Source organism: Lipomyces tetrasporus, assembly GCF_029532465.1.
Source record: "Lipomyces tetrasporus strain NRRL Y-64009 chromosome Unknown POJ06scaffold_3, whole genome shotgun sequence".
NCBI classification, from domain to species: domain Eukaryota; kingdom Fungi; phylum Ascomycota; class Lipomycetes; order Lipomycetales; family Lipomycetaceae; genus Lipomyces; species Lipomyces tetrasporus.
This window is the reverse complement of record NW_026611598.1, coordinates 1534290-1551170: the sequence shown is the minus strand read 5'-3', so window position 1 is coordinate 1551170 and position 16881 is coordinate 1534290. Positions and strand designations below refer to the sequence as shown.

At 47.6% G+C, this 16881-nt stretch overlaps 8 protein-coding genes across 8 annotated transcripts; 5 read left to right on the top strand and 3 right to left on the bottom strand.

The window, feature by feature from the left end:
* Nucleotides 1-903: 903 nt before the first annotated feature.
* Nucleotides 904-1483, top strand: POJ06DRAFT_249110 (uncharacterized protein; the record flags this gene model as incomplete). The annotated part of the gene is given in 3 exon segments (XM_056187120.1): nucleotides 904-989; nucleotides 992-1098; nucleotides 1149-1483. Coding segments are annotated over 2 exon segments (159 nt in total), but the record flags the coding sequence as incomplete, so codon positions are not given.
* On the bottom strand, nucleotides 1317-1839 carry POJ06DRAFT_236839 (uncharacterized protein; the record flags this gene model as incomplete). The annotated part of the gene is made up of 3 exons (XM_056185922.1): nucleotides 1317-1571; nucleotides 1612-1737; nucleotides 1768-1839. 3 exons carry the CDS (start codon nucleotides 1837-1839, stop codon nucleotides 1317-1319), a joined length of 453 nt encoding a protein of 150 aa, XP_056045667.1.
* A 16-nt stretch (nucleotides 1840-1855) lies between these two features.
* POJ06DRAFT_79547 (uncharacterized protein) lies at nucleotides 1856-2691 on the top strand. Its single transcript, XM_056191573.1, has 3 exons — nucleotides 1856-1891; nucleotides 1948-2146; nucleotides 2204-2691. Exon 3 carries the CDS (start codon nucleotides 2214-2216, stop codon nucleotides 2508-2510), a length of 297 nt encoding a protein of 98 aa, XP_056045666.1. The 5' UTR covers nucleotides 1856-1891; nucleotides 1948-2146; nucleotides 2204-2213; the 3' UTR covers nucleotides 2511-2691.
* Nucleotides 2692-3554: 863 nt separating this feature from the next.
* On the bottom strand, nucleotides 3555-5709 carry POJ06DRAFT_79518 (pyridoxal phosphate-dependent transferase). The gene is made up of 4 exons (XM_056191571.1): nucleotides 5538-5709; nucleotides 5320-5482; nucleotides 4307-5255; nucleotides 3555-4243 (listed from the first exon to the last, which is right to left on the bottom strand). The coding sequence occupies exons 1-4, from the start codon at nucleotides 5584-5586 to the stop codon at nucleotides 3929-3931; spliced, it is 1476 nt and encodes a 491-aa protein (XP_056045665.1). The 5' UTR covers nucleotides 5587-5709; the 3' UTR covers nucleotides 3555-3928.
* A 323-nt stretch (nucleotides 5710-6032) lies between these two features.
* Nucleotides 6033-6881, top strand: POJ06DRAFT_79537 (uncharacterized protein). Its single transcript, XM_056191572.1, has 2 exons — nucleotides 6033-6488; nucleotides 6548-6881. Exons 1-2 carry the CDS (start codon nucleotides 6119-6121, stop codon nucleotides 6736-6738), a joined length of 561 nt encoding a protein of 186 aa, XP_056045664.1. The 5' UTR covers nucleotides 6033-6118; the 3' UTR covers nucleotides 6739-6881.
* A 143-nt stretch (nucleotides 6882-7024) lies between these two features.
* On the bottom strand, nucleotides 7025-8868 carry POJ06DRAFT_194646 (uncharacterized protein; the record flags this gene model as incomplete). The annotated part of the gene is made up of 2 exons (XM_056184961.1): nucleotides 7025-8609; nucleotides 8645-8868. The coding sequence occupies 2 exons, from the start codon at nucleotides 8866-8868 to the stop codon at nucleotides 7025-7027; spliced, it is 1809 nt and encodes a 602-aa protein (XP_056045663.1).
* A 3697-nt stretch (nucleotides 8869-12565) lies between these two features.
* On the top strand, nucleotides 12566-13646 carry POJ06DRAFT_266820 (triose-phosphate transporter family-domain-containing protein; the record flags this gene model as incomplete). Its single annotated transcript, XM_056189188.1, has 2 exons — nucleotides 12566-13497; nucleotides 13559-13646. 2 exons carry the CDS (start codon nucleotides 12566-12568, stop codon nucleotides 13644-13646), a joined length of 1020 nt encoding a protein of 339 aa, XP_056045662.1.
* Nucleotides 13647-14061: 415 nt separating this feature from the next.
* POJ06DRAFT_79497 (tyrosyl-DNA phosphodiesterase-domain-containing protein) lies at nucleotides 14062-16681 on the top strand. Its single transcript, XM_056191570.1, has 5 exons — nucleotides 14062-14985; nucleotides 15041-15713; nucleotides 15771-16107; nucleotides 16162-16212; nucleotides 16269-16681. Exons 1-5 carry the CDS (start codon nucleotides 14485-14487, stop codon nucleotides 16450-16452), a joined length of 1746 nt encoding a protein of 581 aa, XP_056045661.1. The 5' UTR covers nucleotides 14062-14484; the 3' UTR covers nucleotides 16453-16681.
* The last annotated feature ends 200 nt before the right edge of the window (nucleotides 16682-16881 follow it).

The window sequence follows — 16881 nt, the reverse complement described above, 5'->3', positions numbered from 1 at the left end:
GGTGATCTGTCTGATTTGTGCTGCTCGGCTTAATCGGCGCCGAGCTTGGTAGGATTATTGTCACGTTCAGTCTCGTTGTCTCATTTACGCGCGCTGAGAATTGAGTGATTTGTTTATTCGAAATTGCCTGTCCGTGCGCATCGCGAGTGCGGCTCCAGCGGTGAGTCCGGAACGGGATGCAAATCTAACACGCTCGAACGCGTCGCAAACACGCGTCGTGTTCTTCCTGTAATAATACAGAAGTCTGGTGACTTTGACTTTTGGGAGTTTTTTAAGTATATGCGAGTGCTGTGCCAGGAATTGGACTTCGCAGTGAAGTCTATAGACCAGCATGGGCTGGCAGTTGCCGCAGTTCATCTGTCGGGTTTGTTTGATCGCTGTCGACCAGCAATTAATTTATCGGGGCTGGCAGTTCCTCGTGATTTTGTTTAATTATTTAGTTCACGTGTCGGCTCGGCTTCATGCAATTAATTAATATTTCACATTCGAGCCGATGATTGTCTTGCCAAGACTCTGGCGTTACACAGATCGGATGCTGTTGCGCGCTCGCCGACGCGTCCGTCGCAGCGTTTCCGCGACGCGTCAACAACGCGTCCCTGTCTCATCCACAATTCGCGAAACACTAAACGTCCACAGTGGCCCAGCTGATATGGAATCCTGGAGACAGCGTTTTTTCCTCCTCTAGAGGGTTTTGCCAATAGTGAGTGGTTGTTCGCGTCATTGCGGATCAGGAATCCGACACTGCCGGCTGCAAGACGTCTCTGTACTCCAATTCAGTGTAACACGATCGCGCTCGGACGTGGATCGCGCCGTAGACAATAAATTAATTAATTAATTCGAATGCTGACGGCGCTTGCCAAGACTCTGGAGTCGGCCAGATCGGATGCTCGCCCTGGTCGCAGCTTCTGTGCTTCTCGTCTGGTTGTAAATACGGCCATCTTTCCCCGCTGCTGCTGCCCCCCTTCCTCGTCATCGTCTTACGCGAACATAGATTTTCAACTTGACAACGAGAACTAAGTCGCCTGGCAAGCGACACAGTCTGCGGAGAGCCAACAGGGGAGCCTGTAACTGGCTGAGATCCTCTTCGATCACAAGCGAGTATACTTCAGAATTCCTACAACCTGGTCATTTGGCTAACATTAATGTAGGCAGACAGTGTTCTCAAGTGTGGGCAAGAGGACAGCATGGAACCCGGGGTGAGTCTGAGTGGCCAGAGGCAAGCCACTTGGTACACTGCCGGTTCTAGCAGTTCGTCCTCTACTGGGGGCAATACGAGTACGCTGATTCGTTCGCCAGTTCGGGCGATGCGTACTCGACTATGGGTACGGGGGATAAAGTATGGGCACGGGGGATTCGATATGCTGATCGCCTCGAGCAAGGTGAGTCCAAGGATGGCGAGATCCAAGCCACTTGGTCACTACCAGTTCGGGGACGCGTACTCGAATGTGGGCGAGGACAGCCTGGATCCAGCTGACCAATACGGTGAGATCCAAGCCGCGGTAGCACAACTGGTCCGGCAATACGTTCTCATCTGGGGGCATGAGGGGAGTCCTGACGGACTGAGATCCTCTCTAATTCGAGTGCGCTCATTCGCCCTGGAGCAAGGCTAACCAAGGATGGCGAGATCCAAGCCACTTGGACACTACCAGTTCCGGGGACGCGTACTCGACTGTGGGCACGGGGGATAAGGAACGGTGTTAGAATTTTCTCTATCACCATTATATTCCTGTTATTTGTCTATGTATATGTATATGAATATATACATACATATGAGAGGCCAGTTTCTTGGAGCTGGCCGTTGTTACTTGTGACCCATGGCAGGGCGTAACCACCAGACATTTTTGTTGTATTTCTTGCTAACTTTGTATGTCTGGTCGGCCGTCTAATACAAGTAAGTGTGCATTCCTGACGGGTAAATTGGATAACCCTAACCTTCTCGTGCTATAGGTGGAATAGGCGAATAGCTTAATGCACCAAGAGCATTCAAGGTCAAGGGTTAGGCGCGCTAGTTACGCGACGCAAAATCTCACCCCCACGAGACGCTAGATTCAAGGATCGCATTGCACAGCAGGACACACGTTCGTTATCGGAAATGAGCGACAAAGCCAACAAGTGTCCATGCAGCGCAAGAAAGAGCGCCCAATTCGTCAGTCATTATTGTGTCCTTACTATGTCTGCCATCTTACTTAACTATTCATTCTAGTTAGTTCACCATGTCAGATCAACCGTTCACTGAGATTAGTCCCGACGATGCTCCTCACCCGCCGTCGTCTCGTCTGGAGAGAGAGCTCTTGCAGCTTTTCATCAACCTGCATGCTACTCATCCCAACCATGAGATATTTGGGCAACCTGCCAAATCCAGGCCAACCGACCAGAGTTGGGCAATGGCGTGCAAGAGGATCGCCTTCTGGGTTTCTGATGAGATGAAGTCCGACTTTACACTAAATGGATGCTGGATGTCACGAACCAGCAGTTTCGGATCGCTAAGAGGTCTAACCGCAATTATTTGATACATAAGTAGTTGCATGTAGTTAGGCTGATTGCTTTTCTCGCCGATCCAAGTCCACTTCACTGGGCGTATCTATCTGAGAATGGCTTCCAAGCATTTGACACGCCATTCATTCACTCTTGCAATCGAGGAAAGAAAATTGAAGACGGACGCGTAGCCTACTGCATCAATGGTTTGTACCATGGTAGATTTGCAACTAGGCTTGAAAATGTGTTTTCAAAATTGTAACGTGCGCTACACGGCGAAAGACATAGGCACGGAAATAGAGAAAGGGTGAGGGAAGGTGTACGATAGCTTTTAGTGTGGCCAAATATTTATTGATACGAAGCACCTTTACTTATCAATAACGCTGAACTTCAGCAGATGAGTATTCAAATCCGTCTCTTACCTGATCAGCAGAATCATTGGCATTTTGTTTTAAACCGTGACAAACCTTTTGTGAAGGAGGAAAGTGCCCGTCGATTCCGCAAGCGGCTACTTAAAAATCCTAAGGTCTACGCGTTGGTTCCAGTGAATCACCTAATCGAAAACGTCGCTAACAAGGCAGTGACAATCTGGACCCACGGCTGGAAACCTACAGAGACTTTTCGGTTACCAAGGCGGCGCAGTTACCACCACATCGGCCCGGCGTCGACCTGGCTATTGAGCTTCAGTGTGATGAATCAAACATAGCTTGTTTCCTTGTCTTTCCTTGTCTTTCCTTGTCTTTTGTTGTCTTTTCTTATTTGCCTTGTTTGTCCCCGCTACCAGTATACGATCGGTAGCAGGTCAGGCGGAATATAAAAGGAGGGGCTTTGTCCTCGCCGCCAGATCAAGGGAAATATCTCGTCTTCTAGTAATCTAGCCTTGTTCCTTGACTTGCCTAGTTCCTTGCCCAGTTCCTAGCTCAGTACATTGCCCTAAAGTGTTGTCCAGTCCTTGCCCAGCCCAGCCCTGTGACAGGGATGCAATTATGTTTCTTGTTTGAAATACTTACTGATACTCTGAGGTTTACGCAGAGTCATGCTTAAGTTAATGCAAGTAGTTAATGCAGACCACCTGATATTAGTAATGACATAATATACAAAAACTATCCAGCATCGACGTCACTCGAGTATTCCAGAATATACGAGCGGTCACGAGAACAGGTACCAGTATCCTTGAAGATTCCAGCATTTTCCTTTATTCTTTAATATTCCATTTCCAGAACATTCTACATCCGTTTCATGTACGTAAAAGAGCTCGTAGTGCTGTTGAGCCTAGGAACAAGTTGAAGATGAATAACTTTAACTGATCCTGGAAGCTCGCCAACCCCCTTCAAAATTGTCACCAAAGCACTCGCACATCGCTTAAACCTTTCAGTTTTTATGTCGGGAGCGGCAGGGGTGATGTTACAGACACCCCTTCCATGTGCCAGCCTGAGACTCATATTGACGACACTCACTTCTGCCTTTCTTCTTCCGACAGTCTCAAAATATACTCAAATGCCTCTGTCACAGCTTTAACAGTAGCCCACGGACTTCCAGTAACCACACGAATACATGTCTTTCCATCCACAGTCGAGGCCGTCAGAAACAACACTTTCTCGTTATTTATCCGATCTGCCACTTTCCTTGTAAGGTCGTTGGCGGTTTCTTCAGAATTTGATGGGACGACTTGGAAAACTGTTAAACCGAATCGCGGAGGAGCGACAACACTGAACACGTGACTGAATGACTGAATGAGCTTGGTGAAGTGCACGCCAATACCGAGAGTCTGTATCAAGCATTAATATCGCGGACTCACATCTCTGACTGATATTCCGCACACACTACTTACCTTTCGAATATGCTCCTGCATGCCCTTTGCACCATATGTCCGCATGACGAACCAAATTTTCAAAGACCTGAATCTCCGACCCAATGGAATTTGCCAATCCCTATAATCTATAACCAATCCTGAATCAGACGCCTCGTTCCTCAGATACGACGGCGTGATGGACAGCGCATCCGTCAAGTACCTGCGTTTGCGCACATACAAACAGCTCGCGTCAAAATTGACGAGAAGCCATTTATGCATGTTCATATCGAACGAGTCAAAAAATTCCACGCCCGCGAGATAATGCTGGAATTCAGGACATATCAATGCTGCGCCGCTGTATGCTGCGTCGATGTGTTTCCACGTATGCGGGTAGTCTTTCATGGCTTTTCCGATCTCGACAAATTTGTCTACTGCGCAAATAGCAGTCGTACCAAGCGACGCAGTCAAGAAAAATGGTAACAGTCCATTGTCTTCAGCCTCTTTTAACGCCTTGGTAAGAGAATCACCGGTCAGAGCATAGTCGTCTTCAGGATACGTCTTGATGGCGATGAACTTGACGCCAGCAATCAGCGCTGCTTTCTGCGTGGACGAATGCGTCTGATCAGATGCGAAGGCAACGAGTTTTCCTCGCGCAGCAGCAATTGAAGCTTCCTTCTCCTCTTCAGTTAGATACTTTGAGGCAATGGCATCACGCAGATATCTATCCCTTGCAGCAACCATTGTAGTCACTACAGCCTCAGATGCCGAACCCTGAATGACACCGCCGCCTTCCCCATCAGATAAGAACTCTGAGGGCAAGCCCATTTGCTTCGCAAGCCAGTCCAAGACAATAGTCTCCAGCTCAGTGACTGCAGGACTGCAAATCCAGTTGAATGCCGGGGCGGAAAATGCTGCCGAGTAGAGCTCTCCTAGAATAGACGGAAATGAAATATTTGCAGGAAAGAACGCAAGGAAGTTCGGCGATTGCCTGTCATTCTCCGCATTAGTTACTACTCAAGCTCTTAGGGTATATGTTAAAATGGGATACAAACCAGTGCGTTAAACCGGGAACTATTTTACTGTCAAAGTCTTTCTGAATATCATCCCAACTCTCTGGCTCCTCTGGCATTTCAGATGGAAGAAGCCGACGAAGGTAACCTGGTTTGACATCTGAAACGACTTGCCGCTCTGTTATGGTCTTGTAGTAATCGACAACTATAGATATTTGTCAAGATTAAGTAATGACTTGAATAGGCTTTGCTAGGCTTACTGTAATCTATGGATGCATACGCGGCCCTTCTATACTCTTCTGGATCCATGCTGAGTTTCAGATATAATACCTTAACTCCAAAATCGTTGTCTTCTCGTCCCCGTTCACTGGCTGCTTACAGGCATTGATTGGGACGGACGAGGCAATTGCCCGGCATTTAAGGCGTTTTGAAGGTTTGACCTAACCCGATAGTTCCGAAGCCAGTTGTAGGACCTTAATGCAATCGAACAATAGAACTAACACCAAAGCGATACTAAATTCCCTGATTTCATCATCCGTACTGGATGATAATTACATCGTCAGATTAATAATCTTTCAACTGCCACGATTCCACTTTTCGACCTCCCTCAGAAGGGCTTTAACAATCAACGTAGAGGGTTGCGGCTATCGATCCCGGTTTCGCTGTTAGGCTAGCTTAGCCCTACACGTAGCGGCTAACGATCTCAAAACCCGACGAGTCAACCGAAATTCATAGCTACCATGCCTGTATCCGCTACAATTGCGTCTCCGTCGATGGTTTGCTAGGGTCATGACGCGTGCCCGTTAGACCAACAACTTGCGTACAACCTTAGCTACCCAGAATGAATGACGAATCACAAAAAGGTGTGAACGCGCCAGCACCAAGGGCTAAACGCACATCAGGACCGGATGTTACAGACAGTATAGTCACCACAGCAGACGAATTCCTAGAGAAATCGAGTCCGCAGGGTTTTCAGCGACCGTCATGGATGGATGACGAGGCCGTGCAAGAAAAGGTCAAACTTGCACGGCGTCTCGATCGGGGGTTCATAAACGAGAGTATAGTGAAGATCGTGATTCAAGAGTCTATGAAGGGCATGTTTGAACCGTATGAAATGGTGAATATATTCTCGGTCCCGTGCATACGAGAATGCGTCGTGTCGTCATTGTCTGTGGCGAGTATAGCGGGTGCAATTTCGTGGGTTTCATCGCGTAAGGCAGATCTTGCAGTACAAGTAGTCACTGTTTAAACGGCTAATGACTGATGATAGGAAATATTCGACGGTCAAATCTCATCTTTCTTACTTCCGCTATGTTCGTCTCAATTCCATCATATTTCGCTTGTAAACGCCGACTGGGGCAGTTAGAAGTACTTCGGAGCGCGGCTGATTTGGCAAGAGCAAAGGAGCAAGCATTGGCATTACAACAGCAGCAGAACAATCTCACATCTGCTTCAAGATAGTTGGACTAGGTGGCAAGGTTGTGGAATGCCAAACATGTGTCCTGATTTACATCTCCACAATGCAACGTGACGGGTATTGTACATAGACCTCATACACCGATATATCCCCTAATATAATCACAACTGCTCATCATCGTCCATGCTCCTTCTGCGGTGTCTCTTGTGCACTTAATGATACTCGCAAAATCGCTACATATCGTCGATACTTTTCCAGCTCTCTCTTAAGATACAGATTTTTCCGGTGCCAATTGGACGTAGCTCTATGAGTAATTAGGCCGTTCGGTAACTATGTGCAAGTTAGACCAGTTATCACGGAAGATTCCCCACGACAGTTGCATACCTTGTCGATAACGTCCTTCTTTGCCTGAGAATGCTCCTCGATATCGCGCTCCAGAACCTCAATATACATTAACAACGAATTTAGTTGACTACATTCATTAAGTCCACTGAGGACCAAATTCAAAGGCGGCTCTCTCCATTGTCTGATTACACGTGATCGCTGTTTCCTTGATGACCCAACCGTATTCAGCGCATTGCTGCCCCATCCATACTCAATGTTGCCGATACCTCCCTGTAATGGCTCCTTGGAGAGCCTTGCTGCCCAGTAATTACACGTATCCACAAATTCTTCCGCAACCTCGGCGGTGCCGGACTCAAAAATATGTTCAGCGCCACCAGGCAAGGAAAGTATCCAGGTCTGTGTATCGTCTCCATCTTTCCGTTTCCAACTTATTTTACCACTTCCAGAAATATACGAGGCGACAGACTGATTTAGTCGGATGCAGTCTCTCATACTCGCATTCTCGGTCCAGTTGCCACCGCCAAACACACCGTTCCGATGGCTCTGGCTGGGATAGAACTTAAATGTTTTCAGATATCCTCGTTGAACGACAACAAAGATATCTTCCCACGACTGGTTTTTGGCCCTTTGATTGTGCCGATCAAGTCGCCGCCGATGCTTAAGAAGCCCTTCCTTAGCCCACGGTGCCCCTCTGACTTCTGACTCCACGTCAATTAATTTGTCGCTTTGCGCCGCGACTCCTACACTCGACAAACTAGTTGCCGAAGTTGTAGTTCCTATAATCGATTCTGATCCATCAGGAGAAGTTGTCTCGTTCAATTGTAGAGCGCTCTCTTCTTTAATTATCATCTCGCTGACAACACCAGCCAGGCCCACCGGTACGCTGTGAGCACTGTCTTGGTAACTCCATACACTGGAGAGTGAAGTTGCGTTGGAAGAACGCCTGTATGCTCTGGAGTCGTCGATCGATTCATAAACATATGACAGCGAGTTACTAGTAATTGATGCGTGTATGTCGGTTAATGATGAGTGGTGGTGAACCGTTAGTTTTGGGCGAGAGGACGATGATGAAGATGCAGTCCTGTGTTTTCGGAGAACGGAAGGGGACCGGAATGACGATGTTGCGGACTGAGTTATGTATGGCGAGGCGATATTGGCGTCTAGTATACTGCTATCGGCAACACAGTCTAGAGGCATTGCGTAGGCCGCATTGAGCGGGAGGGGTTGCCTGCTGATTGTCAAGTAAAGATTTCGCAGCAACCCTTCCATCCTCGATATCCACACCTTACGGTCGGAAAGATGTGGGCCTCCAGAGACAAACGACTTGTCATCGGGAACACTGCTGACTGAAAGAGCACGCTGGATGTCGTACGGACCTGACATTCGAGCCTGAATAACATTTATCTCCGAAGCGTCATGAGATACCTGCAACTGGTGCAGGATTGTGCTTAGCGTGTTGGTGACAAACTGTTGTCTGGTCAATTTCTTTTGACTGCTGATGTCCGTCCAGTGGTGGTCTGTGTTTAATAGTAAAATGGAGTATGCGAGCGTATACACGACATCTTGAAATCTTAACAGTTGTCCACAAGCGAGTAAGATTGAGACTCACCCTTTGAGTGAAATCCGTGACTTGGATTACATTCGCACCACCGCGTAACAAAGGCGTCCAAAATCCTGTCAATTTGCTGTGCCTCTCCTCGGAGATATATTCGCTCGCATAAGGACCGCAATGACGAAATAATGCTCCTCTCGGTCCAATGGAAATTTGACATATACGCAGTCCGGGCCTCTAAGCGACCGCTATATCCAATTAGCTCCGCATCATACATATTGAATGACACAGGGACTACTTACGGATCGCCAAGCCATTTGGTGAAGGCAGCAGGAGCGATCAAAGTCTCGTGACCGACGAACATGTTTTGAGCGATCTTCACATCGGTCAAGTGTGGTGCAGAATCGGGGGCTGAAGTACCACCGATTAGGTTTGCTTCCGGCGAACATGCTCCTCCTACTGATGAGTTCACAGTCTTTGACAATAACGTCGAAGGCACGAATGCTTCATTTTCTGGTATTAGAGATGTCGGCGTTGGAGGGAGGACCTGGCGGAATAAGCCTTGTTGACTACAAGTAGCACGGAAATCTTACCTTCTTCTTATGTCTAATAAATAAGAATGCTATCTTTGAGGCGAGACTCAACTCCTTGCGCTCACCACGTGCACTACTTTCGCAAAGATCCCCTTCGTCCCGTAGCCTAAGTACCAGTCGTCTGAGCACCATGGCGAAAAATGACTTTGACGAAGACGTAGGACTGACGGTACAGTCATCCTGCGGCGATGCAGGACCTGCTGGCGCATTGCCATTCATATTGGAAAAACCTCAAAGCCAGCAGCTGCCGCTTACTATATTTTGTGGATACATATAGCCTGGACGAGTATTATTCTCATGATGAACTCCAAATTCTAGACACCGGAGACACTTTGTCGGAATGGCAAATAATTGGAAATGCAGTGCATGATGGGTGATGAAACAGGCTTTGGGTGATGGCAAGTCCATAAAAGTCATACCCCTGAATCACATTTCCATTGTGGCAATATGCGTGTTCGATCGCCCAGCCCAAGACTCGACTGGACAATACATCCTTATCACTCTGAAAGCTGATGTAGCACGTTACGATTAACGATTTCGATCTGTTGTATGATGGAAAAGTATAATTACGCTGAAGGGAACTATTACGATAAGAATAACATAGGGACAGGACCGGACCTGACAAATCGGGGAATATGTGTAGAGACACAGCCTAAATTGGTGCAACAGGCATCGTCCACAACAGTGGAAACGGCAGCAACTGAGGCGCAGACAGTGAAATTGACACGAACCAGAATTTCGGAATAAAAATAAAAAAATTTAACAAGTAAGTTAACTACAAAAACTTAATAATATTAGTATACAACTTCTCAATCTGCAGCAGCCAGCATCAGCTAACACCTATTGACATTTTGCGAGTGCACATAACAGAAGCTTAATCTGTGCCCCGGTCGGAAATTACCCTTGTTGTCGCCTCACACTTGGGAGATTTATTTCCAGAGGTCAAGCTGATGCGGCGTGATGCCGCCGACGTCAGATCTGTCGTTGTAAGATTAAGCACAGAGGACAATCAAAGAATTGCTTATTGCTGGTGACTCGAGCAAGGCGGACGGCAACCAGGTTGCATTGGGTTCAAAAGCCAAGGTGATAGTCGTCGAAGATTTCAGGAGGGAGCATACCTCGCTTTTGAGGAGTGAGGATTTTTGAGCGTTGGTACGGCAATGCATGCCGTGTACCCGGTTCCCCATATGCCTTCAGCCTTCGGCGAGCTCTGTCTTATTGTGCCGTTTAAGTTCGACAGCTGCAGCCTAGTAGACTTTGGTCTGCAAGTGTGCGGAGATCATTCCATGTAGCGACGAAGAGGCGGTATATATTATTACCGTTGACGTGTCGAGGCAATAGTCGACGAACGGTTATCTGTCGGTACGTTCGTCGCTGAATAAAACATGAACCTCCCTGTTGCTACTTTTTTCGCGCGCCATATTTGCTTTGAGCATGACGCTCCAGCTCTTCCTACATATCGAAAGGCGGTTGAACTGGAAGACATTGCTCTGGCGCGTTTGTCTCCAGAGAGTCTAGAGCACGCTGATATAGCCGCGTCCGAGAACTTGATATCGATGGCATAATCGCAGTTTGTGCAGTCTCAGCAGACACCGCCGAAGTTTCTTCGTTTGCCCGATCTTTATATCTTTTTTTAGCCGGTGGTGCTAAGGCTTCGTCGGTGACGAGGTGTGGGCTCTGTGCAAGTGTAATGAGGTTCCCGTAAGTGCGCTAGGATATCTCGATATCGTGACTACGATCCCTCGTTGTAGTCGAGGTCCAATCTGGGTACTGCGCGTAGAGAAGGATACAGGGGGTAGCTAATCTATGGTGAGAGAGTTGGTGGAGAGCTAGTATCTGGATTGCGGCCACCAGAATGCGGCATGGTGACTGTTCTGCTGAAAATGACTGGAGAATGCGTTATGACAAAGGGAACAAGTAATTGATTATTGTCGACTGTATATATTTCCTTTTTATGCTTCTACGATATCGCAAATTAATATTCCAATTCAGTTTATCAGCACCGCTGTACAAGCAGTATGCCGTGCCTTTGACAGTTCACGGATGCGGCCGCTCTGAAGGCACTGTTCGGGCGCAAAATAGCCCTTACCCGATATGTCTCACTGAAGCGATGTCGGGACTTGATGAAATCTCATCCCAGTAGCGCTCCAACAATTTAGGAAATCGTTTACTTTGCCAGCCTTTTTCCACTGGACGCAAATGCCACGATTTGATTTACCATTCTCTGCGTAATGCTTTGCTTGACTGCACGATAGCTAACTTTCCAGACGACTCGACCACCTATTTTCAGAGTCGGTCTGATCAATAACTGCGTAGCCACTCGCATAAAGTTTGCGATCGCAACAAGAGCGAGTCACTTAACGAATAAAGTGGCAGAAAAAGCTATCTGATTTGACCCACTCCGACAAAGTGACTTTGTCGGTTTGTTAGGCCTTCTACATTATCATCTGCATAGCGAAAGGACCTTTTAGCTGATGCCAAGGACGTTAGTGACTATCCCAGTTTACTAGAGCAGCTACTTCATGCGAGATATCATAGCTGCTGTTACCCTTGAGTAGCGGTGAGTTCATCACGTCAATTAGTTGCAACAAGAGCAAGCCGGTACGCAACGCCAGACATTGAGTTTGTGGCCGTCGACGTATCTGTCCGATAGATTCGCTAAAGTGTAGCCATCTTTGGTTAGTGCTTTCCTAGACTACCAGCGTCCCAGAGTCCTAGGTGACGAGGTAATAGGAATTGATGAGCTGGTGCGCCATCATGAGCGTAATTTGGTCAAGTTTATTTGCACCACTATTAACCGTAGCTAGACCATCGATGAATTGCTCTCTGAGATCTCGATCAGATGCTGTAGTTGATGCCACGATAGGTTCCTCATTGGCTGCATTTCGTTGATGCTCAGTGTAATAAATAGTCCGACTGTTACAGAATATAGTGGAAGTAGGCGAGAGCGTTACGGGAAACCTCACCAAGGTTAACAGCTGCACTGTCATGGGTGTGGAATAGGAGTAAGATTAGGTGACTCTGGTCGCCGACCTGAGCGTGTGGCAGGGCTAGGGTACGTCTAACTCCTGTGCCTGGCTCCCTCGGCCGCCTGAGCGGTTAGGGTTTTGCTGAGGTCACAGGAGCGCCAAATTAGAGCGGAGCGAGCGTTGCACTCTCGTGTGGTAGCGCACAGGGCAACTTCCGGAGCTATGGTAACCCGGTGCAGTGCTGCGCGGTCAGTCTGAAGCGTGGCTGCTCGCTCCGCTTGCTGCTGCCGCTACTGTTGCTGCTGCTGCTGCTGCCCCCGTCACTCCTGGTTGACCTCACTCTCTCTACGTTATAAATCTACTATCCATTTTTCTCTTCTCAGTCCAACCATTTTGTGCCTCGTCGAAAATAATGGCGTCCGATCAGCCTGTCCTGCCAATTCACAATGCGCCGGCGACAGACAGTCAACAGGATTCGCTTCGTGTCAAGTACCAGTGGTTGGCGGTCTACTTCTTCTTCAACCTCGCGTTAACAATCTATAACAAAGCTGTTCTTGGAAACTTCCCATTCCCATACATTCTCACAGGTATCCATACTTTATGCGGGACTATCGGATGTCTATATTTTTATATGCAGGGTGCATTCACTCTGACTACCCTGTCGGACCGAGAGAACATCACGCTGTTTCTGTTCTCGCTTCTCTACACTATCAACATCGCAATTTCGAACGTCTCGCTTAACCTCGTTACCGTTCCGTTCCATCAAATAGTGCGTGCAATGACTCCGTTCTTCACTGTCATTATCTACGTCATTGGTTACCGAAAGGTCTACTCTACCATGACTTACATTTCGCTCATCCCTGTCGTCGCGGGTGTCGGTTTCGCGACCGCGGGCGATTACTACTTCACCGCGATGGGGTTCATCCTCACTCTTCTTGGCGCGTTCCTTGCCGCCCTCAAGACAGTTGTCACAAATCGTGTCCAGACTGGCCGACTGCGGTTGTCGCCTTTAGAATTGCTCTTCCGCATGTCCCCCCTGGCTTTCGTACAGTGTCTCGTCTACGCATACTTCACCGGCGAGGCCGCTTCTCTGCGGGACTACTGGTACAATTCAATGACAAGCACTATGATGATCAAGCTCCTCTTGAATGGTGCAATTGCCTTTGGGTTGAACGTGGTCTCCTTTACCGCAAATAAGAAGACTGGCGCTCTCACCATGACCGTTGCTGCCAATGTCAAGCAGATCCTCACCATCGTTCTCGCGATTCTCTTCTTCCATTTGGCTGTCACCCCAATGAACGCTATTGGTATCATTCTCACCCTCGTTGGTGGTGCGTGGTACGCGTATGTATTCCCTTTGGTTCACAGCTTGACAGAAGCGCTAGCGCTAACACTGTATGTATAGTAAGGTCGAACTGGAGAACAAGCAGCGAAACTCTGCTGCGTCTGTCAGCCACCCCAAGGACGAAGGCGCTGTGCCATTGAAGGCCTAATTGAAGTCTCTAACAGGTATCATATGCGAATTGGCAGAGACCTGCCGGGTCGCCCCAGACGGGCAAAAAAACCGAAGGCGATTCAGATGAGCTTTAGAAAGATGCAGGATAGCTGGAGGGTTTTGTGGCGTTTATTCTTTCTGCATCATTTTTTTTTGAAATATAGTTTGTAATGTAATATAGCAAACGCTTCCTTGACCTTTTATCTTCCGAATTGTCATTGCCATCACATATGTCTCCACCATGTTCGTTTTATGAATTGGGAGTCATGTTCTTTGCATTCATGTTGTCAGACTTGATTTCTACAACATGAGGGTGTGAAATCATCATTGTTGTTGGCCTGAAGGTACTATGGTTCCTTCAGAACATCCTACTTATGGTACCGAATCTAGCGAAAAATTGGACACATGTTGCAGTGATTGAGAAATCGATTTAATACGGCGAACCACCTACACAGGATCATATGAGGAGTCGTGAAGGCTGGACCAGCCATTATTTTCCCCCTGACAATCGCGCGCATGCGGCGTAAGCGAGGTCCGAATGCACTAATCTCACGTGAATGTAAGAATCGTCATCTGTAGCTCGCGTCCTGTTTAGACGCAATAATTATTGGAAATATTCCATATGTCGAGCTACGAGTTTGCTTGGTGTTGCTGGTGTTGCTATAGGTGATAGATCGGTACACTTGAAGACTGAAGCGACTCGGTTGATGCAGTTAGACTATACGCGAGAACAAGCCAAACCCCGACCCATGAACATCAATTCAAATCACAATCCATAAATTTCGTTCTATAACGCATTACCCGCGACAAATTCTTCGGGCATTATTACCAGCGAAATGCCATTGAAGACAGGCGTAATAGATCTTTCTTCACCTCCTCCCCACGGCGAGTCATCTGGACCTGCGCAATCATCGACGGTTATTGATCTAGACACCCAAGACAAGACCTCTGTGACAAGCACAGCGAATATGCAGCAGCCGCATTATCTCGCCACTCTTGACAGGGCAGCTATGGAGCGGGAACGACTGTTGCGGGTGTCAAAGTCTCTTGGTGGCGGACGGCCGAAACGGGAACGAGAAATGAGCGACGATGACAACGACCTGAATTTGAATGATGCGAGTGTTGACGGTGATGATGGGTCTGCGCAGAAGAATATGCATGTTGATAATGCATTTCCCGCAGTGGTCGCTGATGCCACGAATGGAGGGCCCAGCAAACGCGTCAGGGAGGACAATTCTCTACAACTGCCATATCCCCTGGGTATTGTAAAGAAAACCGCAGTGAACGGATATCCAAGAAAAGGAGACGACATCACGATCGAAGAAGTACTACAACCGGTACGTATTTGATGCCGTTAGCAATAAAGGATCGTTTCCTGACAAGCACGGACAGGCCAAACTGCGAGCGGCAGTTCTTTCAGCATTCCAGTGGCACTACGAATGGATACTGGATAAGGTATTTCTAGGACGCACCCAGCTAGTATTAGTGGTTCCAGCAAAAGGCCATGAAGCTCGGGAGGCTCTCAGATCAATGCTTTCATCTGTTCCTAATACGCGGATATGCACACCCAACATGGACGGTCTAATCAACTGCATGCATTCCAAACTACAGCTTCTATTCTACGACACGTACCTGAGGGTTTGTGTACCTTCGGCAAATTTGACAAATTATGACTGGGGCGAGGGTGATGGTGTCATCGAGAATATTATGTACATTCACGATTTCCCATTACGTGAGAAGAGACATTCTGCTGGTGCCGAAATTGGCCGGTTTGCGAAGGAGTTGATATACTTTGTGGAGGCACAGGGTATGTTTCCGGATATCGTAGATCGTCTGAGAACAGAGGTGCTCTGGCAGAATACAGACAGTGTACGATTTGTGCACTCGATCGGTGGTGAGCACCGAGAGGAGTCGCGGATATGGAGGACTGGATACCCTGGGTTATCCAAGGCTGTAAAAGAGTTGGGCGGGAATGGGCGCACCGAAGCTCAGATTGACTATGTCGTCTCCTCAATGGGTAGTATCACCCCTGTACTTGTCGAGGCCATCTATAAGGCTGCTACTGGTTAGTTTTGATGGTTTTCATTCTTCCGAGGAGTTTCTGTTTAACATGATCTGCCAGGAAAGCAATTGTCGATATCAACATATCCTCGGTCCTCAGAATCTAGCTTTGCACCCATAAAGTCCCGCATACGGGTGTATTTTCCTACTCACGACACGGTTGCTACGTCGAAGGGTGGTTTCATGAGTGCTGGAACTATTTGCTTCTCGAGATCATACTGGAACAAGCCAGCCTTTCCAAGACAGATTATCCGAGATGGAAGATCCGTAAGGCGCGGGTGTCTTATGCATGATAAGATTATGTTTGTTCGATTTGAACATCCTGCCGACTTATCTGATGGGACCCGAGTCGCAGGAGTAGTGTATATCGGGAGCGCGAACATGTCTGAATCTGCTTGGTACGTTGATGCCTCCGTATGTGAGTTGCCGATGAGGTCTAACCGATCGCACAGGGGTAAGCTCGTAAATGACTCTGCTACGAAGCGATTGAAGTTGAACCTAAGGTATTTGAAACTTGTAGTCAACAGCACACGATGACTAATACTAACGGAATCGTTAGGAACTGGGAATGTGGAGTAGTAATTCAGATACCTAAGAGCGGGCGATCAGAAAGCTCCCAAATGAAGAGTGTAGAGGAAACATTTACTGGACTCGTGCCCACGCCGATGGAAACGACTCTGACGGAGTATAACAATAAGCTACCTTGGTTTTTCACAGAAGCTGAGTGGAGGAAATATCACTAGAATAAGCATGGTTGGATTTTGCATTACCACTGGATAGGAAGGGAATTTACGAGCTGCGAACTGATATACGATTTTGAGCACTATTGCGAATTCGCGTCCAATGTACTTTAGGTGAATATTGTGTTGGAGGCTCACAAATATGTACGATGTAAAGACAATTAGTCAGAAGAAAGGTCTATAATGTCCATGCAGTCAGATTGCTGAAAAATACGTAATTCAAAACTCTTGGTAGCGGTTGTGTAGCAAAAACGATCTACAAAGAAACTCCTCATAAGCTGCTAACTAAATATAATCCAGTTTCTGAAGAAGAACAGCCAGGACACCGAGCTGGGTTTGGGCGGTGCGGAAATTTGTGCGACGTCATTACGCATATCGTGTCCCTCTGGTTAGGGTAGGACCCGATGACGGCTCGCGCCGCTGCCCTGAATT

Bases quoted from the DNA above. Each gene is read 5' to 3' on its own strand.
- POJ06DRAFT_79547 (XM_056191573.1), top strand. From the start codon at position 2,214: ATGTCAGATCAACCGTTCACTGAGATTAGTCCCGACGATGCTCCTCAC.
- POJ06DRAFT_79518 (XM_056191571.1), bottom strand. From the start codon at position 5,586: ATGGATCCAGAAGAGTATAGAAGGGCCGCGTATGCATCCATAGATTAC. The intron at 5,483-5,537 runs GTAAGCCTAGCA...AAATATCTATAG, and splicing joins GTATGCATCCATAGATTACA to TTGTCGATTACTACAAGACC. The intron at 4,244-4,306 runs GTAAGTAGTGTG...TGCTTGATACAG, and splicing joins TGCAGGAGCATATTCGAAAG to ACTCTCGGTATTGGCGTGCA.
- POJ06DRAFT_79537 (XM_056191572.1), top strand. From the start codon at position 6,119: ATGAATGACGAATCACAAAAAGGTGTGAACGCGCCAGCACCAAGGGCT. The intron at 6,489-6,547 runs GTAAGGCAGATC...GACTGATGATAG, and splicing joins AATTTCGTGGGTTTCATCGC to GAAATATTCGACGGTCAAAT.
- POJ06DRAFT_79497 (XM_056191570.1), top strand. From the start codon at position 14,485: ATGCCATTGAAGACAGGCGTAATAGATCTTTCTTCACCTCCTCCCCAC. The intron at 15,714-15,770 runs GTTAGTTTTGAT...ATGATCTGCCAG, and splicing joins CATCTATAAGGCTGCTACTG to GAAAGCAATTGTCGATATCA. The intron at 16,108-16,161 runs GTACGTTGATGC...CCGATCGCACAG, and splicing joins AACATGTCTGAATCTGCTTG to GGGTAAGCTCGTAAATGACT.